The sequence below is a fragment of the Aedes aegypti genome, chromosome 1 (assembly GCF_002204515.2).
Source record: "Aedes aegypti strain LVP_AGWG chromosome 1, AaegL5.0 Primary Assembly, whole genome shotgun sequence".
Lineage (NCBI taxonomy): Eukaryota > Metazoa > Arthropoda > Insecta > Diptera > Culicidae > Aedes > Aedes aegypti.
The window spans coordinates 101,322,191-101,346,976 of NC_035107.1; the positions used below are offsets into that span (position 1 = coordinate 101,322,191).

Here is a 24,786-nt window from a genome sequence, read left to right on the forward strand (position 1 = left end):
TTTCCCGGGAAACTGACTAGACTGATTAAAGCAACGATGGATAGTGTACAGTGCTGTGTGAAGATATCGTGTGCAATATCGGACCCGTTTGAAACACGCAAAGGACTTCGACAAGGTAATGGTCTTTCCTGCCTCCTGTTCAATATTGCGCTAGAAGGTGTTATGAAACAGGCGGGCTTCAACATGTGGGGCACGATCTTTAATAAATCCAGCTTTGCTGACGACGTGGACATTGTCCGAAGAACGTTCCAGGTGGTTTGTGAACAGTATACCAGGCTGTAACGTGAAGCAGAACGGGTTGGATTGAAGGTAAATGCGTTGAAGACGAAATATCTGCTTGCTGGAGGAATCGAGCGTGATAGAGCTCGCATTGGTAGACGCGTGATAATCGACGGGGATGAGTTCGAGGTGGTGGACGAATTCTTCTACCTCGGATCATTGATAACGTCGGATAACAACTGCAGCAGAGAAATTCGAAGATGTATCATTGCCGGAAGTCTTGCTTACTACGGACTACACAAGACCTTGGGGTCTTGTAAACTTCACTTCCGTACTAAGTGTACCATGTACAAGACGCTGATAAGACCGCTAGTCCTCTACGGGCATTAGACATGGACAATGCTCGAAGAGAACCTGCAAGCGCTAGGAGTTTTTGAACGACGTGTGCTTAGGACGATCTTCGGCGGAGTAAGTGAGAACGGCGTATGGAGGAGAAGAATGAACCACGAGCTTGCGCAACTCCCGCAAAAATGGTGTTCACCTCAAATCCGGCCGGTACAAGGCGAAGGGGAGCGCACCGAGCTAGGTGGTTTGACCAAGTGGAGCAGGATCTTGGAAGTGTGGGGCGATCGAGAAATTGGAGGTTAGCAGCCATGGACCGAGTTAGTTGGCGTAACATTGTGGCGCAGGTCATGTCTTGAAGGACGTACAGCCAGCAAAAGTAGTAATCCGGGGGCAAATTGATCACTATTTTACAACTTTATGTTGTGTTGTCCTTCGGAATACAAATATTGTCAAATAAATTTCGACAAAATCAGTACTCCATTGATCTTTATCAGTTTACGTAATCGAATATTCATGAAATAATATTTGACATATCATAAAAATAGTTTTAATATCAAAAAAATAAAATGTCACTTTGGGGTGAAATTGATCACCATACAAAAAGGCAGGTTTAAAAATAAAAAAAATCCCCCTCTACTAAATTTGGGTCTCCTGAATCAGAAAATGATGTCAAAATTCTTACAAGTCGAGTATTTAATCATTTTATTGCAAAATTAAACTTTGAAAATCTGCCTAAAACGCCTAAATATAGGCAATTTTCATTGAAATGAGCACATTTTTTGAGAATGAACGGTTTAATGAGCAAAAAACTATACTTGTTATGCTGCATGATATCAAAAATGAGTTCAGTATTTCATATTTAAGCTTACACAACATTTTAGACACCTAAAGTTGACATGTAGGCATATCACCAGTGGATTGTTTAGCACCGACATTTCCAACTGTGTTGCTTACAACATCAAAAAGTGTGAATGTTTCTATGCAAAACTCACCCTACTAAAAATGAAATAGTTGAAAATCATCATTAGACGTCTATAAACTAGAAAACGTGGAATGTATGTGGTTCCAACGAAATCTTTAGCATCCTTGGGAGGAATTGTGTTTTTGTACCGACCTGATCAAAATCACCCCAGTGATAAATTTGCCCCCGGTTTACGGTAAGTAAAACCATAACCATTTTTTAATGACATTAAGGTTCGTTCATTAAGAACGTAACGCAAAAATTGACTATTTGCGACCAACTTCACCTATGACACACATTTTATATGAAATTTTTTTATATGGATCGTCACGCTTTGGTGACCGGGGGGCCCTGCCTCCTAAAGCGTGACATATGCAATAGATGACTTCTTATGCTACACAGCTGGTAATTAGAGATGATTGGGTCTCGGGTTTTCAAACCCGAAACCCGACCCGAACCCGAACAATTATCCGGTACGGGTCAGGTTCGGGCTTGAAAAAAGGTCGGGTTTACTCGGGTTTGGGTCGGGTTTTTTTTTCGGAACATAAACCACTGCGACCAATAATTGATCTATTGTAGTATATCCCGTGTCCTTTGTGTAGTGCATGTCGTTTTACTTTGTCACTATCGAGAAGTGATAAAGCATTCGGTTTTCTTACAGTTGTAATTCCTAACTTGATCACAGGAAAGGATTCTAACTGAAAAGATCCTACCCTTCGAAGAGTGTGGTGCATGCACTCCCCACAGGCGCGCCCCTTTATCAGGCAAAATCGGATCCCTCGATAAAGCCAAGAAATTACACCGATATTGTCCATGCATCAGAATCCTAGTTGTTACTTCTTCAAACTAGAGAACGAAATAAATAAATGATTAGAAAACAAATTGTTGAATTCGACTCATGTTTTTCCTTGTCTCAAGATCATTTTAAGGTCGGGTTTGGTGAGAATTGTCGGCCAAAGTAACAACCAGAAAGCTTCCCTATGCATAAGAAACGATGAATTTATCATCTTTTCGAACTCGGGTTCCATTCGGGTTTTTCCTTAGAAAACTTTTTCGAGTTTCTCAATTTTTGTCTCGGGTTCGGGTCAGGTCCGGGATTGAAGGAATAAAATAAGTCAGGTACGGGTCGGGTTCCGGTTTGAAAAATGTGAAACCCGACCATCTCTACTGTTAATATCTTTCATTTCTGTTTAAAATAATCAAACATTTCAGTTCAAGACACGCATGTCATTTATTTGCTCATTTGCTAATATCGAAACATTTCATTTTTTTCTGTATATCAAATGTTTATAATAAATCATATATTTGATGTTTTTTTTGCACAATAACAACTGTCCTACAATATGTCTTGCACTGCTTACTCAACAGTTGGAAGCAATGGATAAAAATGCACTCATAAATATTGAACTAAACTATTCTCATTTGAAGTCTAATGCAGTTTTGCTAACTGTTAATCATGCTTCTACCGAACGGCAATAAATACCATATAGGGGAACTTACGTATTCTCGGCAGCCTAAGCCGATGCCGCGCTTCTTTTATAATTTTCTCGGACATCAGCAGACAAATTCCGTATTTGTTTACATTTATGCGTTGCTCAATCCTCTATCGATTAACACCGACAGGCTTGTCAAAATGCTTTTGGAATCGTTGTTATAACACTGCGAACATCTCTTGTCAGTGTGACTATTGTCGACAGCCTCCACTCTCTTCGGCAACTTTCCCATAACAACTGCTGGTGAATCGCTTTGGCAGCTCCAATTCAGTCGCATTTTGAGGCGTGCTCATTTGAATTGATGACATTTCCGGCGATATCGTTTGTTTAGTCTCGGAAATCTCGCCAGAGGGAAGCGGGCAGAACAAACAATCATCTGAATGTTTCCACTGATGTGTTTCGATAAAAAAAATACTGTGTATTTGGCGTTTGCAATTTGGTTGCCGATAATAGTCGAATGGTGCCGAAGCCGTAAGTCTCCCTACATAAGACATATTTTAAACAGAAATTTACTAATCCCAACCACCTGTGAAACTGTTATAGAACAAGTAAAAAATAATAAGCCTACTCATGGAACACAATAATTGCTTTATTTGACTATCACCTAATTTGTATTAGTACAGGTGTGTCATTAGTTTTTTGTTCAATTGAAGCCGATGTAAAGTTATTTGTAAATTTCGGAGGTATTTCCATCGTTATTTTTTACAGAAAAAGTTGGGAAAACCTTTAGCAATTCTTATATAATAATCTAAGTCACCTGTCAAGTTCAATCGAACTTTTCGACCAAGGACAAATAGAGCTGTAGGTGGATCCGTCAGACTATTCAAATAATTTGTTAATTTGTACTGAACTAATATTTCTCCACTGGCGCATCTATCTCCGAACAGATATCAATCTCTAGTGTTTTCCCCGAGATAATCGAAAAATTGTGTATGGATATGTTCCGGATGAACCACGGGTGGTGGAGGAGGTGGACCATAGGCCTGGTGAAGTGGTGGAGGATGATGAGCACCACCTCCGTTGAACCACTGTCCCATCCAGGGTGGAGCAAAGTACGGCATCAGGGTTCTAACGTTGGACCAGAACAACTCGGACATAAAGTACCGACAGCTGGCATAAACGCTTTGGATGAAATTCATATACATGTGAAAGCTCGATGACATCGTGGTGGACATGAAAGCTAGGTAATGAGAAAGTGGTGTCCATAACGGTGGTGGCGGTGGTGCAATGGGACCGGGAAACTGTGGAGGATAAGGATGGTATGGGTTTGACAGAGGTGGGGCCGGAGGTTGCAGAACAGGACCCTGTCCAGCCGCATTCCATAGGTGATAGAATTGAGGGGCCGGAGTCATCGTCGTTGTTGGTTGCTGGACCACAATTGTGGTCAATGTATGCTCATTTTCGTGGCCGGAAGAAGAGCCGGATAAGCCAAACAAGTTACGCCTAGTTCTACGGTTGGATCTTAACTGCTATTCTACTGGAGGTAAAACGCGAGGTCCATATGCGTAATCACGGTCGTACAGGACCGATTGCGAGTGATGCAGATGGTGAGGTTCTACTGAGTGGAATCCATAATGAACGCCTGCTACCTGCAATGAGAGAAAAGTTATATCTGTAGTCATCTTCACTTTTCCGTACTTCAAAATTACGAAATTAAATGGGCTTCTTCTTCTTCTTGGCATTTACGTCCTCACTGGGACAGAGCCTGCTTCTCAGCGTAGTATTCGTATGAGCACTTCCACAGATATTAACTGAGAGCTTTCTTGCCAAAGTTGCCAATTTCGCATTCGTATATCGTGTGGCAGGTACGATGATACTCTATGCCCAGTGAATTCAAGGAAATTTTCTTTACGAAAAGATCCTGGACCGACCGGGATTCGAACCCAGCATGGCTTTGCTTTGTAGCCGCGGACTCTAACCACTAGGCTAAGGAAGGCGGCTAAGGAATTAAATGGGCATAATACTAATGTAATGCGTATTCCATTTAAGTTACAGTAAGGCTAAGGAAGCGTGGTGCTTGTGTTAAATTTCAAATTGTACACCGAAAGTAAATCGTATGTGTGTCTTAAAATGTTCATCTGAGCCAAGCGTGTCTGATGTGAAAAATAAGAAGCTTGCAATGTCGTATTCATTCATCTGAATGATGTATCACCAAACGTAGGCTCCATTTTGTCGGATATTTGCATACTTATTTTAAATCTCACCATAAGAAGCAGCAGTGAGGAGCTATGACGCACATAGACAGACACTTCTTTCTTCAAACTTGCTGCTTTTTCTGCTGCCAGCTAGGAATGCAATAAAATGTCGCAGATTTCCCATGTACACAGGGCATACTTACGCAAGGCTTACCCTTTTCAGTCCGTTGATTGATGCCAACAGCAGAGCGAGCTTTGCCATCAGGAATGCTTTGCCGCTGAGCGCTGCCAGGAACTGAAATCCCATCGGAATCACAAACATGCCGAACACCGTAACACCGAATATCATCATCGGTATCATCTGCTGTCGATGACGACGGTGGCGTCCTGCGGGAAACGGGATGAGAACAGATGGGATTTTTCATGAGTATTTTCCGACGCAGAACCTATGCCGATCGTCATCTTTGAGGGGTGTAATCTCCGCTTGACGTGTGGGGGGAGTATTCTACAAGCACCAATGACTATTCATAACGGACGGGATTGTCGGCACACGTTTCTAAGGCAAGCCAGTGTTGCATAATCGATGTTGCACATTTTATCTGATTTGCCCACCACACAGTGGAAAAACTGACCAGAAGCAGTAAACAATGCTGATGGAATCTGAAATAATTCAAAACTGATGTTTTTTTTTATTTAGACCAGTAGAATTGCCTTCAGATTTGTTGAAAAGTGGTCGAACGTCCATGGCGGAATCCGAACTGTTCATTGGCAAAAATTGAATTTTCGTTGATGTGGACCATCATTCTGTTCAAAATGACTTTTTCAAAAAGTTTACTGATGGAGGACAGCAAACTGATTTTTGTTCGGTTTTAAAATTGGTACAACCTTTTTTTATTTGTAAAAATATACCAACTGAAAACATTTGTCATATATATATCAACCAATAATGTTTAACAATAGTTCACACTTCAACCAAAGACTGATTTTCAAATTTTCGAGAATGCTCTTTTGATAGAGAATGCTTTCAAAACCCTGAGTAACTTGATTTTCAATTGGACTAGTGAGTCTCAAATTATAATTGTGCGCGCTTCCAAACTGCATAACAAGTTTTTGAGCTTTTTCAAAATTAGTTTCTAAACCTTTTTTCCAACTGTGCACCGCTTTGCGCTTTCAATTATGCGATCCATCTGGATACTTTTCAGCCCAGAAGCCAACCGACAACGATTTGCTGACTTTTAGATACCTAGCCCCGTAATCGATATGACGAACTGTTTCCATCCAAAGCCATCAACGTCATCGTCCGACATCCGATTCATAGCTTGCATAATTGACCGCCCATCGACGACACCGGTTGATAGTATTTAGTGCCATACCGGTGCAATTTCGATCGGCAGGGACAAAATCAAATTAGAAATACATAATAATGATTTGCGCTAATTGCATTTCTATGTCGCTTAAGGTTGTTTGCGCCGGAATGTTGGGCGTCCAAATAGCGCCAAGGCGTAAATAATTTACCGTGTCGGGAACGTGTAAATTTGCCGCCAAAATGGGTCATTTATAGTGCAATAAAATCAATCTAACGTCGAGTGTGTCTCTCTGGACGGATAAGGCAAATCGCAATGAATAAAAAAGGCTTGAACTTCATTGTCGTGTCGGATTGCTAGTAGATCTTGAGCAAAGTTAGTTTGCAATATTGGACAGATTTCTACCACTGCGAAAAATGTCACTCATTTATGTTTTATCCACAAAACAAATTGGAAGCGCCATAAATACGACAAACAAAGGTACCTTCAAGCTTAATAGCACCCAAATCATCCAGCTGAATTTCTAATTTAAATTATTTGCAGGAGTATTGTTCAGTACTATTTTACACGTACCTTAAAATTATTAAAAATGAAAATTCAATGATGGATCACTGCGGCGAACATATTTCTTGAATTTTGAAGAACAAAACGCCGGAAAGTAAACATTAATTTGATATTTTCAAATAAGTTATAATGAATTGCAAATGAGGGATCCAAATTAAATAAAAGTGACAATTAGGTCGATTTTGAGTTAGGTGTATTGAAATATTGTACTATTTTTAAGCTTTCCAATGATATTTTGAAGTGATATTTCCATCTAAAAAATATCATAGTTCGTAGAAGACCAGCTAGTTATGTTGGCTCCCATACAATTTGTACGTCATTCTCAAAAGCACGGTTTTGTTACTTACACCCATTGATCCCAACTTTCACTTTTGAGGGTTTCTAAGCAGTTTCAACCTAACTTCTAGTAATGGATTACCTCCCGGGCAGACGGAAAAATCAAAATCACAACTCGAAACGAACAAATTATGATCGCATATCTCAATTTGATATTGAAAAGATGTTCGAAAAATTTATAAATCTCAGCGCTTTAGCTCAATATCTGAAAATATGTAAACAAGATCAAAATTAGTTCTTTGACATGAAACAAAACACATGCAACAGCAAAATGGCGGGACTGAACAGTGTGACGTCAGGACAATCTCTAGAAGCGAAAGGTAGTCTCAAAAAGCGAAGAAAATCATGCTCTTATTTCTTTGTTCTTCCAACTGATAGGAATAGACGATTGGTTAGCATCCTTGTCCATAGATCTATAGATCGAGGGTTCAATCCTGGTTGTCGACTTTTTGATTATTTTTCGTCATCTCTCAGATCATATTTTGATATTGATTTGTTGGTCAATCAATAAACTGCCAGGTATTGTTTTGATCTTATAATAGCATAAAAAGATATTGTTTAATACTTCTCCATATTAATTTTTGATCTTTTATCTCTTAACTCCAACAAATCAATAGCTGATTATGATCGTCAGTAATTATTTTAGAACAACAAATTATGATCTTGGTCAACATTTTCCACCTGCTCGGGCTGCTTTGCTCTTGTCCACAGTTGATCAGCAGAAATTTTTTCGTTTTATTTTGTATGGGGAAAGGTATCTAACTTCAAATTTCTCGTAAATGAAAGTATTAATCGAAAAAATATTTGGTAGGCGTGATAGTCATTACCATTTCGTACAACCGGTACCAAATATTTATTTCAAAAAAAGTTCCAAATTTTGAGAAATAGGCTCGTCAGATGCATTTCGCCATACACATTCCTTCTTCTTGGCATTAACGTCCTCACTGGGACAGAGCCTGCTTCTCAGCTTGGTGTTCTTATGAGCACTTCCACAGTTATTAACTGAGAGCTTTCTTTGCCAAAGTTGCCATTTTCGCATTCGTATCTCGTGTGGCAGGTACGATGATACTCTATGCCCAGGGAAGTCAAGGAAATTTCCATTACGAAAAGATCCTGGACCGACCGGGAATTGAACCCAGACACCTTCAGCATGGCTTTGCTTTGTAGCCGCGGACTCTAACCACTCGGCTAAGGAAGGCCCCTTAGCCATACACATGGTCGGCGTAAAGTCAGAGGGGACCAAGTACAAAACTTGAGAAAATTGGATTATTCTCTCATTTGATGTGAAATTACCTTACCTTCATTACACTTTGACCAGATTTGTTGAATGCTGTAAACTACGAGATATATGTAATAAATTTACTTTGGATGATCAAAAAAATCGGTAAAAGTGTGCAGTCAGAGTGGACCAAGTGCTTATTACCATAACATCGAAAATTATACACGCGCTGAAGAATGCGAGGAAATGAAAAACATTTCAAGAGATTTGTCAGATTTTTCGACATGGAACGATTCTTCTACTTATCCATCAAAAGAAATTTATAAATATTACTCGATTCAATGCATTTGAATTTGATTTTTGACCATTTAACATATTTGGATGGGTGGTCAGAAATTGCAACAATTTCTGTGCAGACAGAGCGGACCAAGTGTTGAAAAGCAATAAACTGATTGATTATTGCATTTTTTGAGTCAATTTCAGAGTCCGATAGAAGGTTATGGTAGTTATATGGTATATGTAGCAAATGTCCTAGGACCCGCTTATTGGACCAGTATATTTTGGTCGGTACTCAAGATTTTCACTTGGTCCACTCTGACTGAACGCATATTTGAATATTTCTGGTCTTCAATGCCCTGACCCTGCAAAATCTTCATTTTCAAGCTATCGTAATGCCACTGATCTCGGGATTGTAGATATGGATTATTGAAGAATTTGCGAAACTAATGTCGAAGGCTCTTGATAATCTGTTTATTTAGATATATGCACCCAGTTTGACCATGCAAACATTATATGATCGTTATTTTCCTAGAAATTGTTCAGTCAGAGTGGACCAACTCACAGAACGGTGATCTTTAGTTCAATCAGAGTGGACCAAGTACACAGTGTCCATCGAAAAATCGTTTTATCAGAGGTTTGGATTATGATTTTTCATGATTATCACTTCACATTATATTATTTGAAAGTAACACAAAAATGTGTAGGAATATTGAACCCAAAATTTATACACTTTCAAAAATTACAGAGCGTTGTACTTTAAACCCCTTTTTCTCAAAATATGAAAAATGTCACTTGGTCCACTCTGACTTAACGCCGACCACATATTTGTCGTGTTACCTTTTAGTGATTTTTGGTGCATAGACGGTAGCGCATGTGTATTACGGTGCGGTGAGTAGCGAATCAGGTATTGTATGTAAACCATTAAAACCTTATCCAGAACATTAAACATAAAAGTTATAAGAGAAACTACCATTGAATACATACTATAGCATTAAAATTGTTTTCTGGTAAAAAGGCCCCCACAAGACTCTGGTCCCGGGGCCCCCACACTTGTATATCCGGCTCTGTTTTCGCACCATTGCTTCGTTGTAGGTTATATTCATACGCCCACACTGATACTATTGCAAAACTAGTACTACAAGTACAAGCAAACTTGTTAGCTGCAAAAATTAATTAATTTGAAAAATATTTTTTATCAACCAAAAATCAATTATATTTCGGTCTAAAATCAAATACCGTAATCCGGGGTAACATTGATCTTTTTTTTTTTTTTTTGAATATTTCTTAAATATTTTGTTTGAAAATAATGCAAATGCTGCAAATTTTTTATTTTTAAAACAAGTACTGCCACCCATAGGTCGTGGCTATATGCTGTATTTTGTTTTTAGAAATATTTAAGAATGTTTAAAAATATGTTTCAAGCGATTTTTTGATTAAGCTGATATGGGGTAACATTGATCACCTATGTAAACTACATTCGGTAATATTGAAAATGTCGTTACTTACGTAAATCATGGCCCCTGAAGCCGAATATGAAGGCCAAACGCTTACAAGTCATTTACTTTTTGAGTTATTTTAAAATTAAAAACACCTCGAACCACAGAATACGCCTAAAGGTAGGCAATTTCCTAAGGGAATTTTACATTCTTAACGGGAATTCGATAATGTTGCCTGATTGAGTATACTTTTAAAAGTTTTGACAACGGAATCGTTTTCGGCGATGCCATTTTTAGTAAGAATCACATTTTCCTTGCTCATATCGTTTGCAGAACTTATGTGAGACATGAATCTTCGGTAGTGTCATCCTTAACCATTAAAATCATTCTTTCGAAAAGTTGCCAAATTTACGCATGAAGTAAACGTAATTTTCGTAAAAATCTTCACTTTTATTAGCTCATGAATATAAGAAAGAGAAGCACCATTCATAATTTGGAAATGTTCCATCAATAAATGATAATACGAACTTCTTACAAGATGAGTCATCCCGATCAATTTTACCCCGCTGATCAATGATACCCCGGATTACGATACTATTTTTTTCGACATATGGTGAGCATTTCAGTTCTAATTGAATGAGCCACAATGAAAAATATGTGATTTTTATAAAAAAAAAAAATACAGATATATTGGACATGGTACACTAACCCCTACTTTTTAATGGGGCGGGATAAGTGGATCAAGTATTATTATCAGTTATTGGCAGACTGCTTACTAGAATTTTAATAAGTTTTAATATCCAAAAATTTTGTTTTCCTTTTTTTTTCATTCCCAGCTTAAATTTGTCAAATTGACCATAGAAAACTTGAATTAATCCACCTAAAAGTTTGTTTAACCTTTCTGGTATAAAAAAAATATAAAAGAATAATAATTTCAAAATTCACACGAAACTTTGTTGCAAAAAAGCAAGATATACTAATTTTCCAATTGTATGCATAGTATCGTACCTTATTTCACCGTATAAATTGTTCTAGACAGATGATACAAATATATTTATAAATAGAATAGAAGAATTTCAGTTTGTTATTCAAAAGTAAACAATATTTTTAAACTAATTTTTTACAAAAAACATCGTTAGGAATTTTTTTTTTTTTTCAAAGCCAATAAAAGCTCATTATGATATCGTTAGGAATAATTCTACAATACTTCTGTATAACTTATCTGTATAAATGGATGAATTTTCTCCAACTGATTCTAGTCACAATGTGTTTTTTTTTTTGTTCGAATCAGTGTGAAGTAATGTAAACATATTTTTCATTATATTTTGATTAAATAAAGATACTTTTTAATTTTAAAGTATTAAAATGCAACAGTACCAGCACTAATAACAAGAACGAGAGTAATATCATTCTTACTATACATAATTACACCACATTTGTTTTGAGAACAGACTTTTTTTTTTGGCGATCTACTTACTCCACCATGGTGGGGCAAGGGGATCATTTGGCGCAAATTTTTAAGTCCCTCATTCGCAATACATAACAATCAGAAAAATCGAAAGAAAATACAATTCGAAGTATATTAGTCCCTCATTTGTTATCCACAGAAAAAAGTTTGAATAACATTATTCACGTTAGCTGTACATAACAATGAAGTTCACTATTGATATTTCTGTATCCATTTACCTCACGGTACCTTACTGTTAACGCACTTGAAAAGGCATTTTGCGATGCCCGGGTGATTACTTTTCCAAATGGGCATAGAAAACCGTATTTTGACTCAAAGGGAGACTCGGGTGACTTGACCCCCAGTTTTAAATACGACTATACTGTTCATAAAAGCATAACTGTCCCATCCCCAACTGTTTTTCGAGTAAACACCTTTTTTCATCGCAACATTAATGTTTTAATATGTACTTTACTATACAAACTTTTACACTCTTACAACAAGTTAACATACTTGTTATTTGTGATAAGTTACGATATATCAGGGGATTTAGAAATATATATTTATCCTAGTGATGCAAAGGCCTCAAGAACAGTATAGTCATAATCTACACAAATATTTCTACATTATATTTAACTCCTTTTAATGTATTCGAATCCTCTGAGCAGAATCTCAATAGAGAAACTTAAAAGTAGATTGGAGTACCTTGTACCTTTTGATTCCGCCGTGGTAGTGGTAGTCGAGATATGCGTATCTATCAAAGATAAGCATTTAGAGTGGAATTAAAAGGTAGAAGGTACTCCAATATACATTTAATTTATATTTAAGAGACATTTACATTTAATTTATGGCAGAGAGGCTTAAAAGTGGAAAACAGAATCAAGTGAAATATACAGCTACAAAGTACGAGGAAATGGACGGGCTTGGGATTGAACCCATGACCTTCTGCTTATGAAGCAGAAGCGGGAGCCATTGGAGCATCAACCCCGTCTATTGGAAAGTGCAAAAACTTCTCGAAAAAAAATTGTATCTTTTAGTCAAAGTTGATGATACAAAAATCTTCTTATTTTATTATGTTAGCTTAATTCATATATTCGAAGGAAAAAATGTTAGTTTATTATTTTGGTTCACCAAATCCGAACTGCCATGTCTTCAGCTTAAACCCCTTAAAATGTCTTCAGCTTAAACCCCTTCCTTAAAATTTTGTACAGTGGTCCCATCGACCTTATTTGCCGCCGAACACCAGTTTGATTTAAACTGCTGCTCGTTTTCCATGGAGTTATTAGTTTTTTCTTAATTCCATCTGACCAAGACCAAATACCGTTCGATAGGGCGGAGTTCCGGGATGTTGGAAGGGTTTTGGTCTTTGGATACCAAAACCATGATGTTCACATGGTACCATTCGATCGCATTTTTCCTATAGTGGCAGCTCGCCAAGTCTGGCCAGAATAGCATAGGTCTATCAAGTAATAGAAGCAGCCACTTTTTTAGGCACTGCTAGACGTAGATCTCTCGATTGATGGTTCCCATGGTGATGAAAATGTCACTTTTTAGACCACACGTGGATATCACGTTAACATAGAAATACCCATTAGTGGATAAAATAGTACCCCTTTTCAAGAAAAGTGGCTTACCATTAGGCTCAACTCATTAAAAGAGTATAGTCAATTTTCACTCTTGCGCTCTCGTATAAAAATGGGTAATTGAACCCCATTATATTATGAACAATGATTAACAATAAAACTACTTCTGAAAGTACAGAAATCAAAAATAAAAGACTTAATATACAACGTATAACATTGATTTCGTATATTTTATTAAAATCATTCAATCGTTAAATATCTTCCAAAGTTTCCAAACAAATAATGAACAAAATTTTTGCATCAAAGTGACCACCTTAGAGACATCCGAACGCCAGATCCCCGATAAGTTATGTTACTTTATACATCACCCCGAACAGTGATGCGGTTCAAAAATGTCTTTAGCAACGAGATGGTAAGCTTCAAACAACGATAAGCTTTTGATCGGAGATATTGGTCATTTTCGGTTAAACACTTATTGCCAAAAATGCCAAGGTTGGTGAAACTCGAAAGAATTGCTAATCAAGAATTGTGCAAAGCCATAGCAATTTTGAGTACCGTAATTTCGGGTGAAATTGATCTTCTTTCACAGTTTTCCTGGTCTGTTTTCTATAATGTTGACTATGCCAAACAACTGAATGCAGGAAAACAAGTACGACGGTGAGTCTCATTAGCTTATGTACTGAAATTTTTTAACAAATGTGCTTTTATTGCAAAAAATCATCGTTAAAATAAAAAAATCGAAATATCTTTTTTCGGGGTGAAATTGATCACTTATCAATGCGACTTTTTTAGTTTTTTTAAACAAGAATCCGAATATGCTGGCAAAAGTCTTAACAAAACAATATTTATAGAGGCAATAAACAGTAAAATTTCAAGAAAACGCCTAAATGTAGACAGTTTCCTAAGGAATTTCCTGATATATAAAAAAAATCAAAACTTTTTCAACCAAACGAGCAAATTGATACGAATATTGATGATGAAATCTGGGTTGATGATATATTTTAAGAACCCTCAGAAACTTTCACATTGATACCATGTTGAAATCCCTGTTAATTACTAGAAGTTTATGGATGTTTGTCAATACCCTACCCTAAGTGATCAATTTCACCCGAATTTACGGTACCGAAAACTTTTCGGGAAAATGGGCTATTCGGAAAAACGAAGTATTTGGGGGACTTACATTTCGAGAACTGGCTTTCGTGAATGACATTCGGGGAACCGTCATTCGGAGAAAAGTAGCACAACTGAGGGAACAACATTCGATTAAAAGAAGCACTACTTGATATCGTTTGGTGCAAATAGGAATTCTTCATTCTTCAAATATAGGACTTTCTTATAAATTCTAAAACTGTCTTATTTCCTTAAAGGCTACTGAAAGTTGTTATAGTGAATGTTAATTTGGTTTGTGAGTGGATGCATTAATAACTTTATTGAACATATGACAAAAATAGTTGCAAAGTATTTAAATCACGTAAATATCTAAAATCCTTAAAAAGCAACAAAACTTTAAGAACAACTTATGATGAAAAGAAGGTAGAATGTTTTGTGAAAACTTCCAAATCATAATTTCCTAAACAACTTCATTCAAGCTCAACGTTCCCTCCAGATTGAGCGTTGTCTGTTCGATTCATTCATATTTATAAGATGTAGATATTATATTTGGGAGTCATTTGTAGCTATTCCAAGAATTAGATCTAGAACTACAAATTTGAAGCTTACTCCACAGACAAACAGACGGAACACTCACGAAATTTATATCGATCACTTATTTAACGATCATTTCAAATTCGCTATGATACAATACTCACAAACAGAGGTGCGCCCATCGTTTTTCTTGGTGTATGACGTTTCTCACTATCGCCATCTAGAGGTCTTGTTGCATGAAACAGTATTTCGTGCAACATGCTCCACAAGGTGATGATAAAATGAACTAGGAGATTTTGGAAGAAGTGAGAACTATTATCAAAAAATCCAAAAATGTGAAAGCTCCTGGCGACGATGGAATTTTCTACATCCTCATCAAGAAACATCCAGAAAGTAGTTTATCATTCTTAGTTGATACATTTAACAAATGATTTCAATTTGCATATATTCCTGACAATTAGAAAAATGCTAAGGTTGTACCAATTTTAAAACCATACAAAAATCCTGCAGAAGCTTCTAGCTATCGTCCAATCAGTTTGCTTTCCTTCATCAGTAAACTTTTCGAAAAGGTCATTTTGAACAGAATAATGGTCCACATCAACGAAAATTCAATTTTTGCCAATGAACAGTTCGGATTCCGCCATGGACATTCGACCACTCATCAACTTTTACGTGTAACAAATTTGGCCCGTTCCAGCAAATCTGAAGGCTATTCTACTGGTCTTGCTCTTCTAGACATAGAAAAAGCATTCGACAGTGTTTGGCATGAAGGCTTGATCGTAAAATTAAAAAACTTTAATTTTTTACAACATACATTGTTATAATAATTCAAAGTTATCTGTCAAATCGTACACTTCAGGTTAATTATCAGAACTCCAGGTCTGAAAGACTTCGTGTAAGAGCTGGTGTTCTTCAAAGCAGCATTTTATACAGTATTATACAATATTCTCACATCTGACTTACCTGAGTTACCTCAGGGATGTCAAAAATCCTTGTTTGCGGATGACACAGGCCTCTCAGCCAAAGGACGAAGCCTGCGTGTCATCTGTAGTCGATTGCAAAAAAGTTTGGATATTTTTTCTTCATACTTGCAAAAATGGAAGATTTCTCCTAATGCTTCCAAAACTCAACTTATAATATTCCCACATAAACCAAAAGCTCTTTATTTGAAAATTTCATGTAGACATTTGTCACGATGAGAGGAGTTTCAATAAATTGGTCAGATGAAGTTAAGTATCTAGGGCATGAGCCTAGAGCTAGATAAGAATTTAACTTTCAAAAATCACAATGAGGGCATTCAAGCCAAATGTAACAAATATGTAAAATGTCTCTATCCCCTTATTAGTAGAAAATCAAAACTGTGTCTTAAGACCAAGCTTTTGATATTCAAACAAATTTTCAGGCCAGCCATGTTGTATGCTGTACCAATATCGACTAGCTATTGTAATACCAGAAAGAAAGCTCTGCAGAGAATTCAAAATAAAATTTTGAAAATGATTCTGTAGCTTCCTCCCCGGCATAGTACCAATGAGTTACATAGAATATCTAATGTTGTAACATTGGAACAAATGTCAAATAAAATTATTAATAATTTCAGGCAAAAATCGTTACAATCTTCTATTGCCACGATTATTGCGTTATATATTTGGGTTAAGTTAGGTTAAGTAAATTGAATGCGTTTATCCTCTTATAAGCAGGTGAAATCAACCCACAAGTAAAAATTCCTAACTGCTAAGGCAAATGAAATGTAAAATGTTGTCAACAAAATGTTAATAAACGCTTAATCCAGTTTTACCAAATTAAGATGATAGTGTTGACTAACACAGAACACCTAGATATATGAAATGAATGTAATGTTTGGAATGATAGTAATACAAAAAATACTTTCAAGTTCACAAAACCTTCTTAGAGCCAAATACTGGTTGCGCTACTGGGGAGAGATAATGTTTTCCAAATGTTATTTTATCTATCCTATGACCACTGCCAATCCTAATCTCACGTTTTTTTAAATTCAATAAAAACAACGAAAATTTTCAGAAGTAATGTTAGCACTGCGTTTTCTTGAGCTACATATTTCTCACATCGTAAATCTACCACCAGCATTACTCACCTTCAACCACAGACTGATTATTCAATTTCCGATGATACTTCCACAGCCAGTTGTCTTCCTTCTTCTTGGCCCAAGTATTCCTGCCACCGCCAAAGGAATTCAACAAGTCAATCTGTAAAACGTGCGTTTGAAACATGTGATCCAATGCTCTCAAGATGCGTGTTGTCCATGGTGCACTTTTGCTTAAAGGGAGATCATGTACATCGTTTTGTTTTTCATTATGAGTAGGTGATGTTTCCTGATTATTGGATGCATCCACGCTATCCGTTGCACTCGATGCCACTGTTGCAGATCTAGGATAAAATGACATTTAGATGGTGAATTAGCTACATAGAATCCTATATTTCGCGAAATCTGATTTATAATGCCACTATATCGCCAACTTGGAGCGTTAAGTGTTTGGTAGTTACTTGGGAAATGCCACTCACGTTTCATGTTCATTCGTTACGCGAACCAAACTGATACCATCCACCAGGGGGATCTTCTTACGGTTAGCAAACTCGTCGACCGCAGTTAAGCTTTCATCCCACAAACACTGCCACCCAGAGTCGTTTTTCGACGAGCATATTTTCAACAAATCTTTCGCTTCCCAAGCCAACTGCCGGAAAGAACTTTTCCAAACCGAACCACCCAACACTACATCACCAAGCGGGAACAAGAAAATCACCAGAATCCACCAATTTCTCATCTTGACGAACTCCTCCGATCAATAATCGTTCATGATCACCGTTTCAATGCGAACTGATCGCGCCCAACGCCAATCTGGATAGTTTTATATGGATCAATCGTAACGAATTGGTACAGGCTATTCGATTGGATGCATCCGACTGATTGCACTTGACTTGGCGGGCATCCAGCTGAGACAGACAGGGCACATTGCGCACCTGATTACAGTTGTCATCGGACGGCCAAGAACTGGGTAACCCCTTTTTCCCGCTGATCGGAACTTAATGATAGGCGCGTTGGGGGCTGGTCTCAATGTGATTGCAGTTTTGGCACTCTTCTTCACAGCTGTCTTCCGTTTGTAGATCGGTAGAATTTCACATGCACATATGACACATATGAAGTGGGTAGCATATGGAGCAATTCTGTGAAACAGAAAATGCCTATATTGATCTGCACCTATTTATTTTTATGAATTTATCTATTGTAAATGTGTAAAGTTTTCTGAAAAAAAATTCTTTGAGCTAGTCTAATGAGCAATACTTTATATGGCCAATCCAGAGATAGCTGATTCTATTCTCGAACTGTTTGAGCATTTTTATTGTGAGACATTTCACATAGGGAATTATCACATAATTTTTTTAAATGTTATGCAATGACCATCAAAGGAAGACTTCCAACGATAAGAACCGGGTTGTCTCAAATTCCGAACAAGCTCATATTCCGAACACTCTGTTTTTGTATGGCGATTTGGTTGAAATATATCATCAAAATACCAGGATATGGGAGTCAATTGGAGTTCAATTTTAATGACTTCAAAGGTATTCTATACTTCGGGATTAGTGATGATTCCTTAGATCGAGGTCAGTAAAACTAATTCATATAAATTGATTAGCGAAATTAATCATTTGAATATGATTTTTTCGTGCTGTTCGGAATTTGAATCAAGGTTTTCGGAATATGAGACAGAATGAACACAATGTTCATCATTTCAATCAAAATGTTGTTCCATACTTTTACGCGAAAGCAATACAAAAACAAATTAAATAAACATTTTTATCGGCACACCCACCAGTTATACTGAAGATAATAAAACCATCTCAAATATCTGCTAATTTATGCCTATCAGATGCATATGAAGTGACTGTTGGCCTTAAGTGTTCGGAATATGAGTCAAAACAGTACTTTGGAGCATTGAACAATTGACAGGGATTCATGCCAGACATATAGGGTGTCCCAGAAAGTATGGGCACGACTTCACCATACTGGTATTTAAAGACTAGTGAAGATACATATCTGGTTTTTACACATATGTATACTGTACCCAACAAGAGTAGATTGCGGTTTTATAATGAATAATTTATTTATTAATGTTTTGATAACGTATCATTTCTTTAACGCATCTCTTATCGGTCTTGCACAAATCGCGTTATTTTTGAGCGACTTTGTTTTACAATTTTTGTTCTATGTCAGAAAGTTATTATACACAAATCTAAAAAAAATATATTTATCAGTAACGATATGATAATTGATCGGACTATCACTTATTCAAACTGAAATACTTTACCATGCAATATTTGTATTGGAACTAAGAATCCGATACCAGCCGTGGTCGATTTGAAAATGGTCAAAAACAAATCTTTATATATACTTTAAAACATAAATAAATCAAAAATTAAAGTTGCCTATCCAAGAGCATAGGAATTAACCTTTCGTAAATCTGAAATGTATTATTTTTATTACAATTTAAAATATCCGAAGAGTTATAACTAAACATATTTTACTAGTTATTTTTCAACAAAAACAAAATGTAGGGTCTGTGCTGACCAGATAAGCATTGATATTCTAAAATCAAAATTTTCTATGTAAACAATTATTGCATCAAACAAATTTATCACAGATGCTGGTCAAAATAGCCTATAGAAATATAAAAATATTTGAATGTTTGGAAAAGTACTGTGACTTTCATAATCAAAGTCGCGCCCATTCTTTCTGGAACACCCTATAGACTTACTTACTTACTTGATACATGATGAGCAACAGTTCATTGCTGTTGCGTTAAATCTACGCCGAATGAAGAAGCCTTTTCTATTGGACCAGGTCCTGGTCCAATCGGTTCCAGTCGCCTTGAAAGTTAAGCGACCTTAAATCCCCCTCAACCGCAAAAGGCCATCTGGTGCGCGGTCTACCACGGAGGCGACGGTCACTCTCCGGTTCTCTGCAGAGTATTTAGTTCAACTTGACGTTCCTCTGACATACAAGCTACATGCCTAACTCACCACAGCCTTGCCGTGTTTTATACGCTTACCAATATCCATTTCTATGTAGATTTGGTAAAAAGCCTGATTTGCTGCTGAACAAGGATCACCAAAGAAATTTCTCGTCGATTCCTTGCAGAAATTTTCTACAGACATTTTTTTTCAACTGCGTACTGCGACCAAAAAAATGAGCTTTCTTGATCGTTTTCTTGCAGGAATTACCCATACCGTTTTGATTCATATTACGGACACTTAAGGCCTCAATGTAGTATAACCCATCAGGAAGCATATAAAATAAATCAATCTGTATGATTCGTCGGCGCTATCGAGCCTTCAAAACACTTAACTTTCGGATGGTGGGTGAAGATTTTGTTTCTGATACATGAATAATTTTAAATGAACAGAAATGTGTGGACTTTCCATGATTCTTATTCCGGACGCTTCCTTACTTTTGACCCATATTCCGGACACTTTGATTCGATTTCCGGACAGCTCATGAAAATCATAAAAAGACAAGTCGAATCATTATTCGAATTTGGCAAACCACTAAAGAGGCGTCTGAAGCAATTGAGTAATAAAAATTTTCATAGATATCTATGGATAATGTTGATTAAAATGAGCCTCAAAATTGAGAACTTTTGAACGGCAAAAATTGAAACATTTCATGTGAAATGTTTCCCATACAAAGTAGAGTGTCCGGAATAAGAAGCTGTCCGTAATATGAATCAAAACGGTACATCAAGATAGGCCGAGAAATTACTTGTCAGCAGCTAATCAGGCTTAACTCGTGATTCATGCGACACCGCCAGATGCCATTGTCCAATTTACCGCCGAGTATTCTGCCGTTATACGCATAATTGTCCCATGTTCCAAAATATGCAATCGAGAAAAACGCGTTCAAAGATTGTAACACATTTAGGCCTCGTATTGACCAAGTGTGAGGTAAATTAAATTAAAATCTTCACAATAGTATTAAGAATAGCGTGTTTATTAGAGTCAAGAGTTTGTATTATGAGAATAAAGTTAATTTAGCTACGAAATTCAAAGTGGGACTGTTATGCCTAGAAATACTGGGTTTTTGGTGCATTTCTACGCATAACAGTCCCACTGAGAGTAGTGACCAATTATGTGCTAAGTATACTGCTGTAGATGACCGTTCTTACGTATAGATTGCACCAAATGTAGATGACGTATATCCTCAAGACTTTGTTAAGGCACCTTATGAACGCTCAAGTGGCATGTGCCAAACGGAGCCACGTATGGAGAAGTGAAAAAACAAACGATTTTATAGTTTGGGATGGAAAACGAAAGTTTTCTGTATGTGTGATAATGAGAAAATGTATGAGTTAGTGAAAGAAAGAGTGGATGAGTAAGTTAGAGAGTTTATAAGATGTAATAAATTCCTAAATCGACTCTTCCAGTTGCAGGTTTGACAGAAACTCATCTGCGAATTCAAGGTCATTCTGCAGAGTAAATATTTAACTCAAAATTCACGACACAAATCTTCACACGATTTCACATTTCTTTGGACTTGTTTGCAATACATATCGTGATATTTGATACATCGCAAATTAAGTTTTAGAACCACCAACATATTTGCAACTTGCACCGAAGAGCCAACTATGCGGAATAACCCAGTGTGTGACCAGGTCATCCTATTCTTCTTTTGACTTGACTTTGACTTCTTTCTTTCTCTTGACTTCAGCAAGTTTGGTATGTCGCAAGATAGGTCTCAGGACCGCCAATATAATGGCCACTTCCTCTGGGGAACAGGGTATCCAAAACAACCCGGCATGTTATCAAATCATCCAGGAACCTTTGAAATACTTCAGCCTTGATTTGAGTTGCCAGCTAGGTTTCAGAACCGACAGTTTAGAGGCCATTTCCCCGGGAAACCGGGAATTCAGAACAACCCGACATGTGCTCAAGTCATTCAAATACATTTGAACCAACTGTAGACTTGGTTTGCAAATTCATGAAAATTGATAAGGACTGTTCATTAAAGAAAGTGGACACCTGATTGTTAACATTTTGGTGTGAAAATTCCAAGGAAAAAATTCAAATTTTGTTTCAGTGTGTACTCAATTGTTTATTTTGACAGCAGAAGAAAGTTGACATCGAACAGTTGTAAATTCCAAGCGATAGGTCGGTTTAACATGGCGACACGCAGATTTATTCTGCACAAATGGTGTTCAGAAAAGCTGTCGTTCCGAGGTTTGGCTTAAATCGCGAAGTGTCCAAATTCCAATTTTTCAACACTGTAGCGAAAACAGATGCTTATGACGACGTGCAATACATCAGAACAGAAAAAATTGGGAAAAAAGTTTTTTATGGCAAGCAATTTGCTCCTGCGGTATGAAAAGTACTACATTTTTCACAACGGGTTCAATCAACGGCGAAAATTACAGAACTGAATGCATTTAAAAACGTCTTCTGCCCATCTACCGAAAGTATAACAAGCCTCCATTGTTTTGGCCAGGGCTGGCATCGGCTCACTATGCTTCAGCTACTTTGGAGATGTTCGAGAAGGAAAAAGTCGAATTTGTTAAAATATGGCAGATTCTACCGAATTGCCCATAACTATGCCCCATAACTATGCCCCATTTGGAAATATTGGGCAATAATCAAACAACATCTTCAGAAAGATGGAAGATAAGCAAGTTCCATGGATTTTTTCAAGAAAATGTGGTAAGCAACACAAAGAAAAGTTACGAAGAAAGTTGTGCAGAATTCGATGGGAGGCATCAAGAGAAAAGTCAGATCATTATCCAGGAATGCTCAATAAATGTTCAAACTTATGTGAATTTGGTCGAGATTACTTTAATTTCCATATATTTCAAAACAACTCATGAATTTGTTCGAAAATAAACAGTTTGCTTTAAAAAATACGTGTCCACTTTCTTAAATGAACAGTCCTTATGTCGCAAGCCAGGTTTCAGATTCGCCAATATAATGGCCACTTCCTTCAGTGAACCGGTATTCGGACCAACCCAGCATATGACCAAGTCATCCAAAAACGGTCGAACTATTTTTATTTGGACTTGGTTTGCTAAATCATAAAGTTGATTTGTCGCAAGCCATGGACTCGAAATTAAAGTGGTTACTGATTCTTCAAGTGGGATTATTTCAGTACTCCTCGTGATGAATCCAACATTACGGTGACGGCGGTTCAAAAAAATTGAAAGAACTGTGATTGACCCTGAAAATTCAACTGAAAAACATTGAAAAACGAATGGGAAATAATATTTTGATATCGAAAATTTCAATCAAATTTGACGTCAGACTCGCATGAATGACGAATGCATCCCGATAATTCAAACTCATAAAACAGGTTGTGTTCCACATGGGATGTAGAGCCAACGTAAAAAGATGATCAAAACGATTTTCCCAAACACCAGCTAATTCAAAAATGACAACTGAATATTTTGTTCAAGATTAGCGTAGCGAATTGTATAGTGTGACAATTATGCGTAGAAATACAGTAGTGGGACAGTTATGCGTAGAAATTCAACAATGGGACAAATTCACTTGGCTTGCTTTTCATTGAGTTTCTGAACAAAGTTAATTTTTGGTAAGTGTTTTCTAAAATTATACGTAAAAATAAACTGTTTGATGACAAAAAGTCAAAATGCACAAAAAGTAACATGGGACAATTATGCGTATAACGGCAGTATTGTCCATTCAAAACTCTCCGGTCGACCTCTTTCCAAGATTCGTGGCCGTACAGCGCAACCGGGAGAGTTAGAGTCTTGTTCTTCGCCTGTAAGCTACCGGACTTAAGTCCGGAAAAAAGCCCAACTCGCAGCTGCAATACGCCTTTTTAACATCATTTTTGCAAGTCACTTGAGTTTCAAGGTACAAACATTCTTCAACTACTTCAAAAGTATACACCACCTCAATACCAGCATCATCTATGGACCCACGATGTGCGCAAGCATGGGAAAATTCAATCACTCACCCGAACGCTACCGATAAAATATCTACAAAGTATCTGCTGCCCAGGCTTCTGGCACCACAATACTACCCCATGGAAAAAAAACGAGCCACCATCTTCGGTTCCCACTGGGAAGTGGTTCCCCAAGACAGTTTAATGTTAGTAAACAAATAGTCGTTTCAGGACAAACAATCCAGAATGGCGAAAAAATTGTGTGGGGGAAAATGTGTTTGGGACTACTTTATGCAGACACACAGTTGCAAACGCTTGTAATATTTGATTCTGAACGAAAACGATTTTTTATGGTGAGCCTCGAAAACAGTTTGACAAAATGGAAAATTATTATTGGTACGATTTGGCCAAAGTGAGTAATTACTCTTGAGTTTGATGCTCACTACAAAAACATGGCTACTTAGCAGTGGGCTGCTGCTGCCACCGAATGTTCAATGACTGCCGAACACTACTAGGGTGAGCGCAATCCCGATGAATCGTAAACGATTGAGATAAACCGAAAATGAAAAGATATACGGAGCGGAGAGAGCACCTATCCTCTCTTAAATTGGAGACACGAAAGAACGCGTTCGCCATTCGATCACTGAAAGCTTCCTGCGAAATGTACAGATTTTGCGTTCACTGAAACATTTCGCCTTGTGTATTACCAGTCAGTGAACTCTCAAATACGAATGCCACTCGTGCGGAATCGAAATGTAAAGAATCATTCGCTACAGCAATCGGATGTCTTTGGCACAAGGAGTCGGTAGTGAATCATTCTGTTGCCGTTTTTGTATAACTTGTCGCTCGGCGAACAAGAAGAAAGCGCATTGGAAATTGAAACACTCAGCTTGGTCGGAGAAAC

The 24,786-nt window shown here is 37.3% G+C and overlaps 1 protein-coding gene across 1 annotated transcript; it reads right to left on the reverse strand.

The window, feature by feature from the left end:
* Positions 1-3,444: 3,444 nt before the first annotated feature.
* On the reverse strand, positions 3,445-17,878 carry LOC110674467. Its single transcript, XM_021838676.1, has 4 exons — positions 17,504-17,878; positions 17,076-17,368; positions 5,368-5,540; positions 3,445-4,607 (listed from the first exon to the last, which is right to left on the reverse strand). Exons 1-4 carry the CDS (start codon positions 17,761-17,763, stop codon positions 4,488-4,490), a joined length of 846 nt encoding a protein of 281 aa, XP_021694368.1. The 5' UTR covers positions 17,764-17,878; the 3' UTR covers positions 3,445-4,487.
* Positions 17,879-24,786: the final 6,908 nt, after the last annotated feature.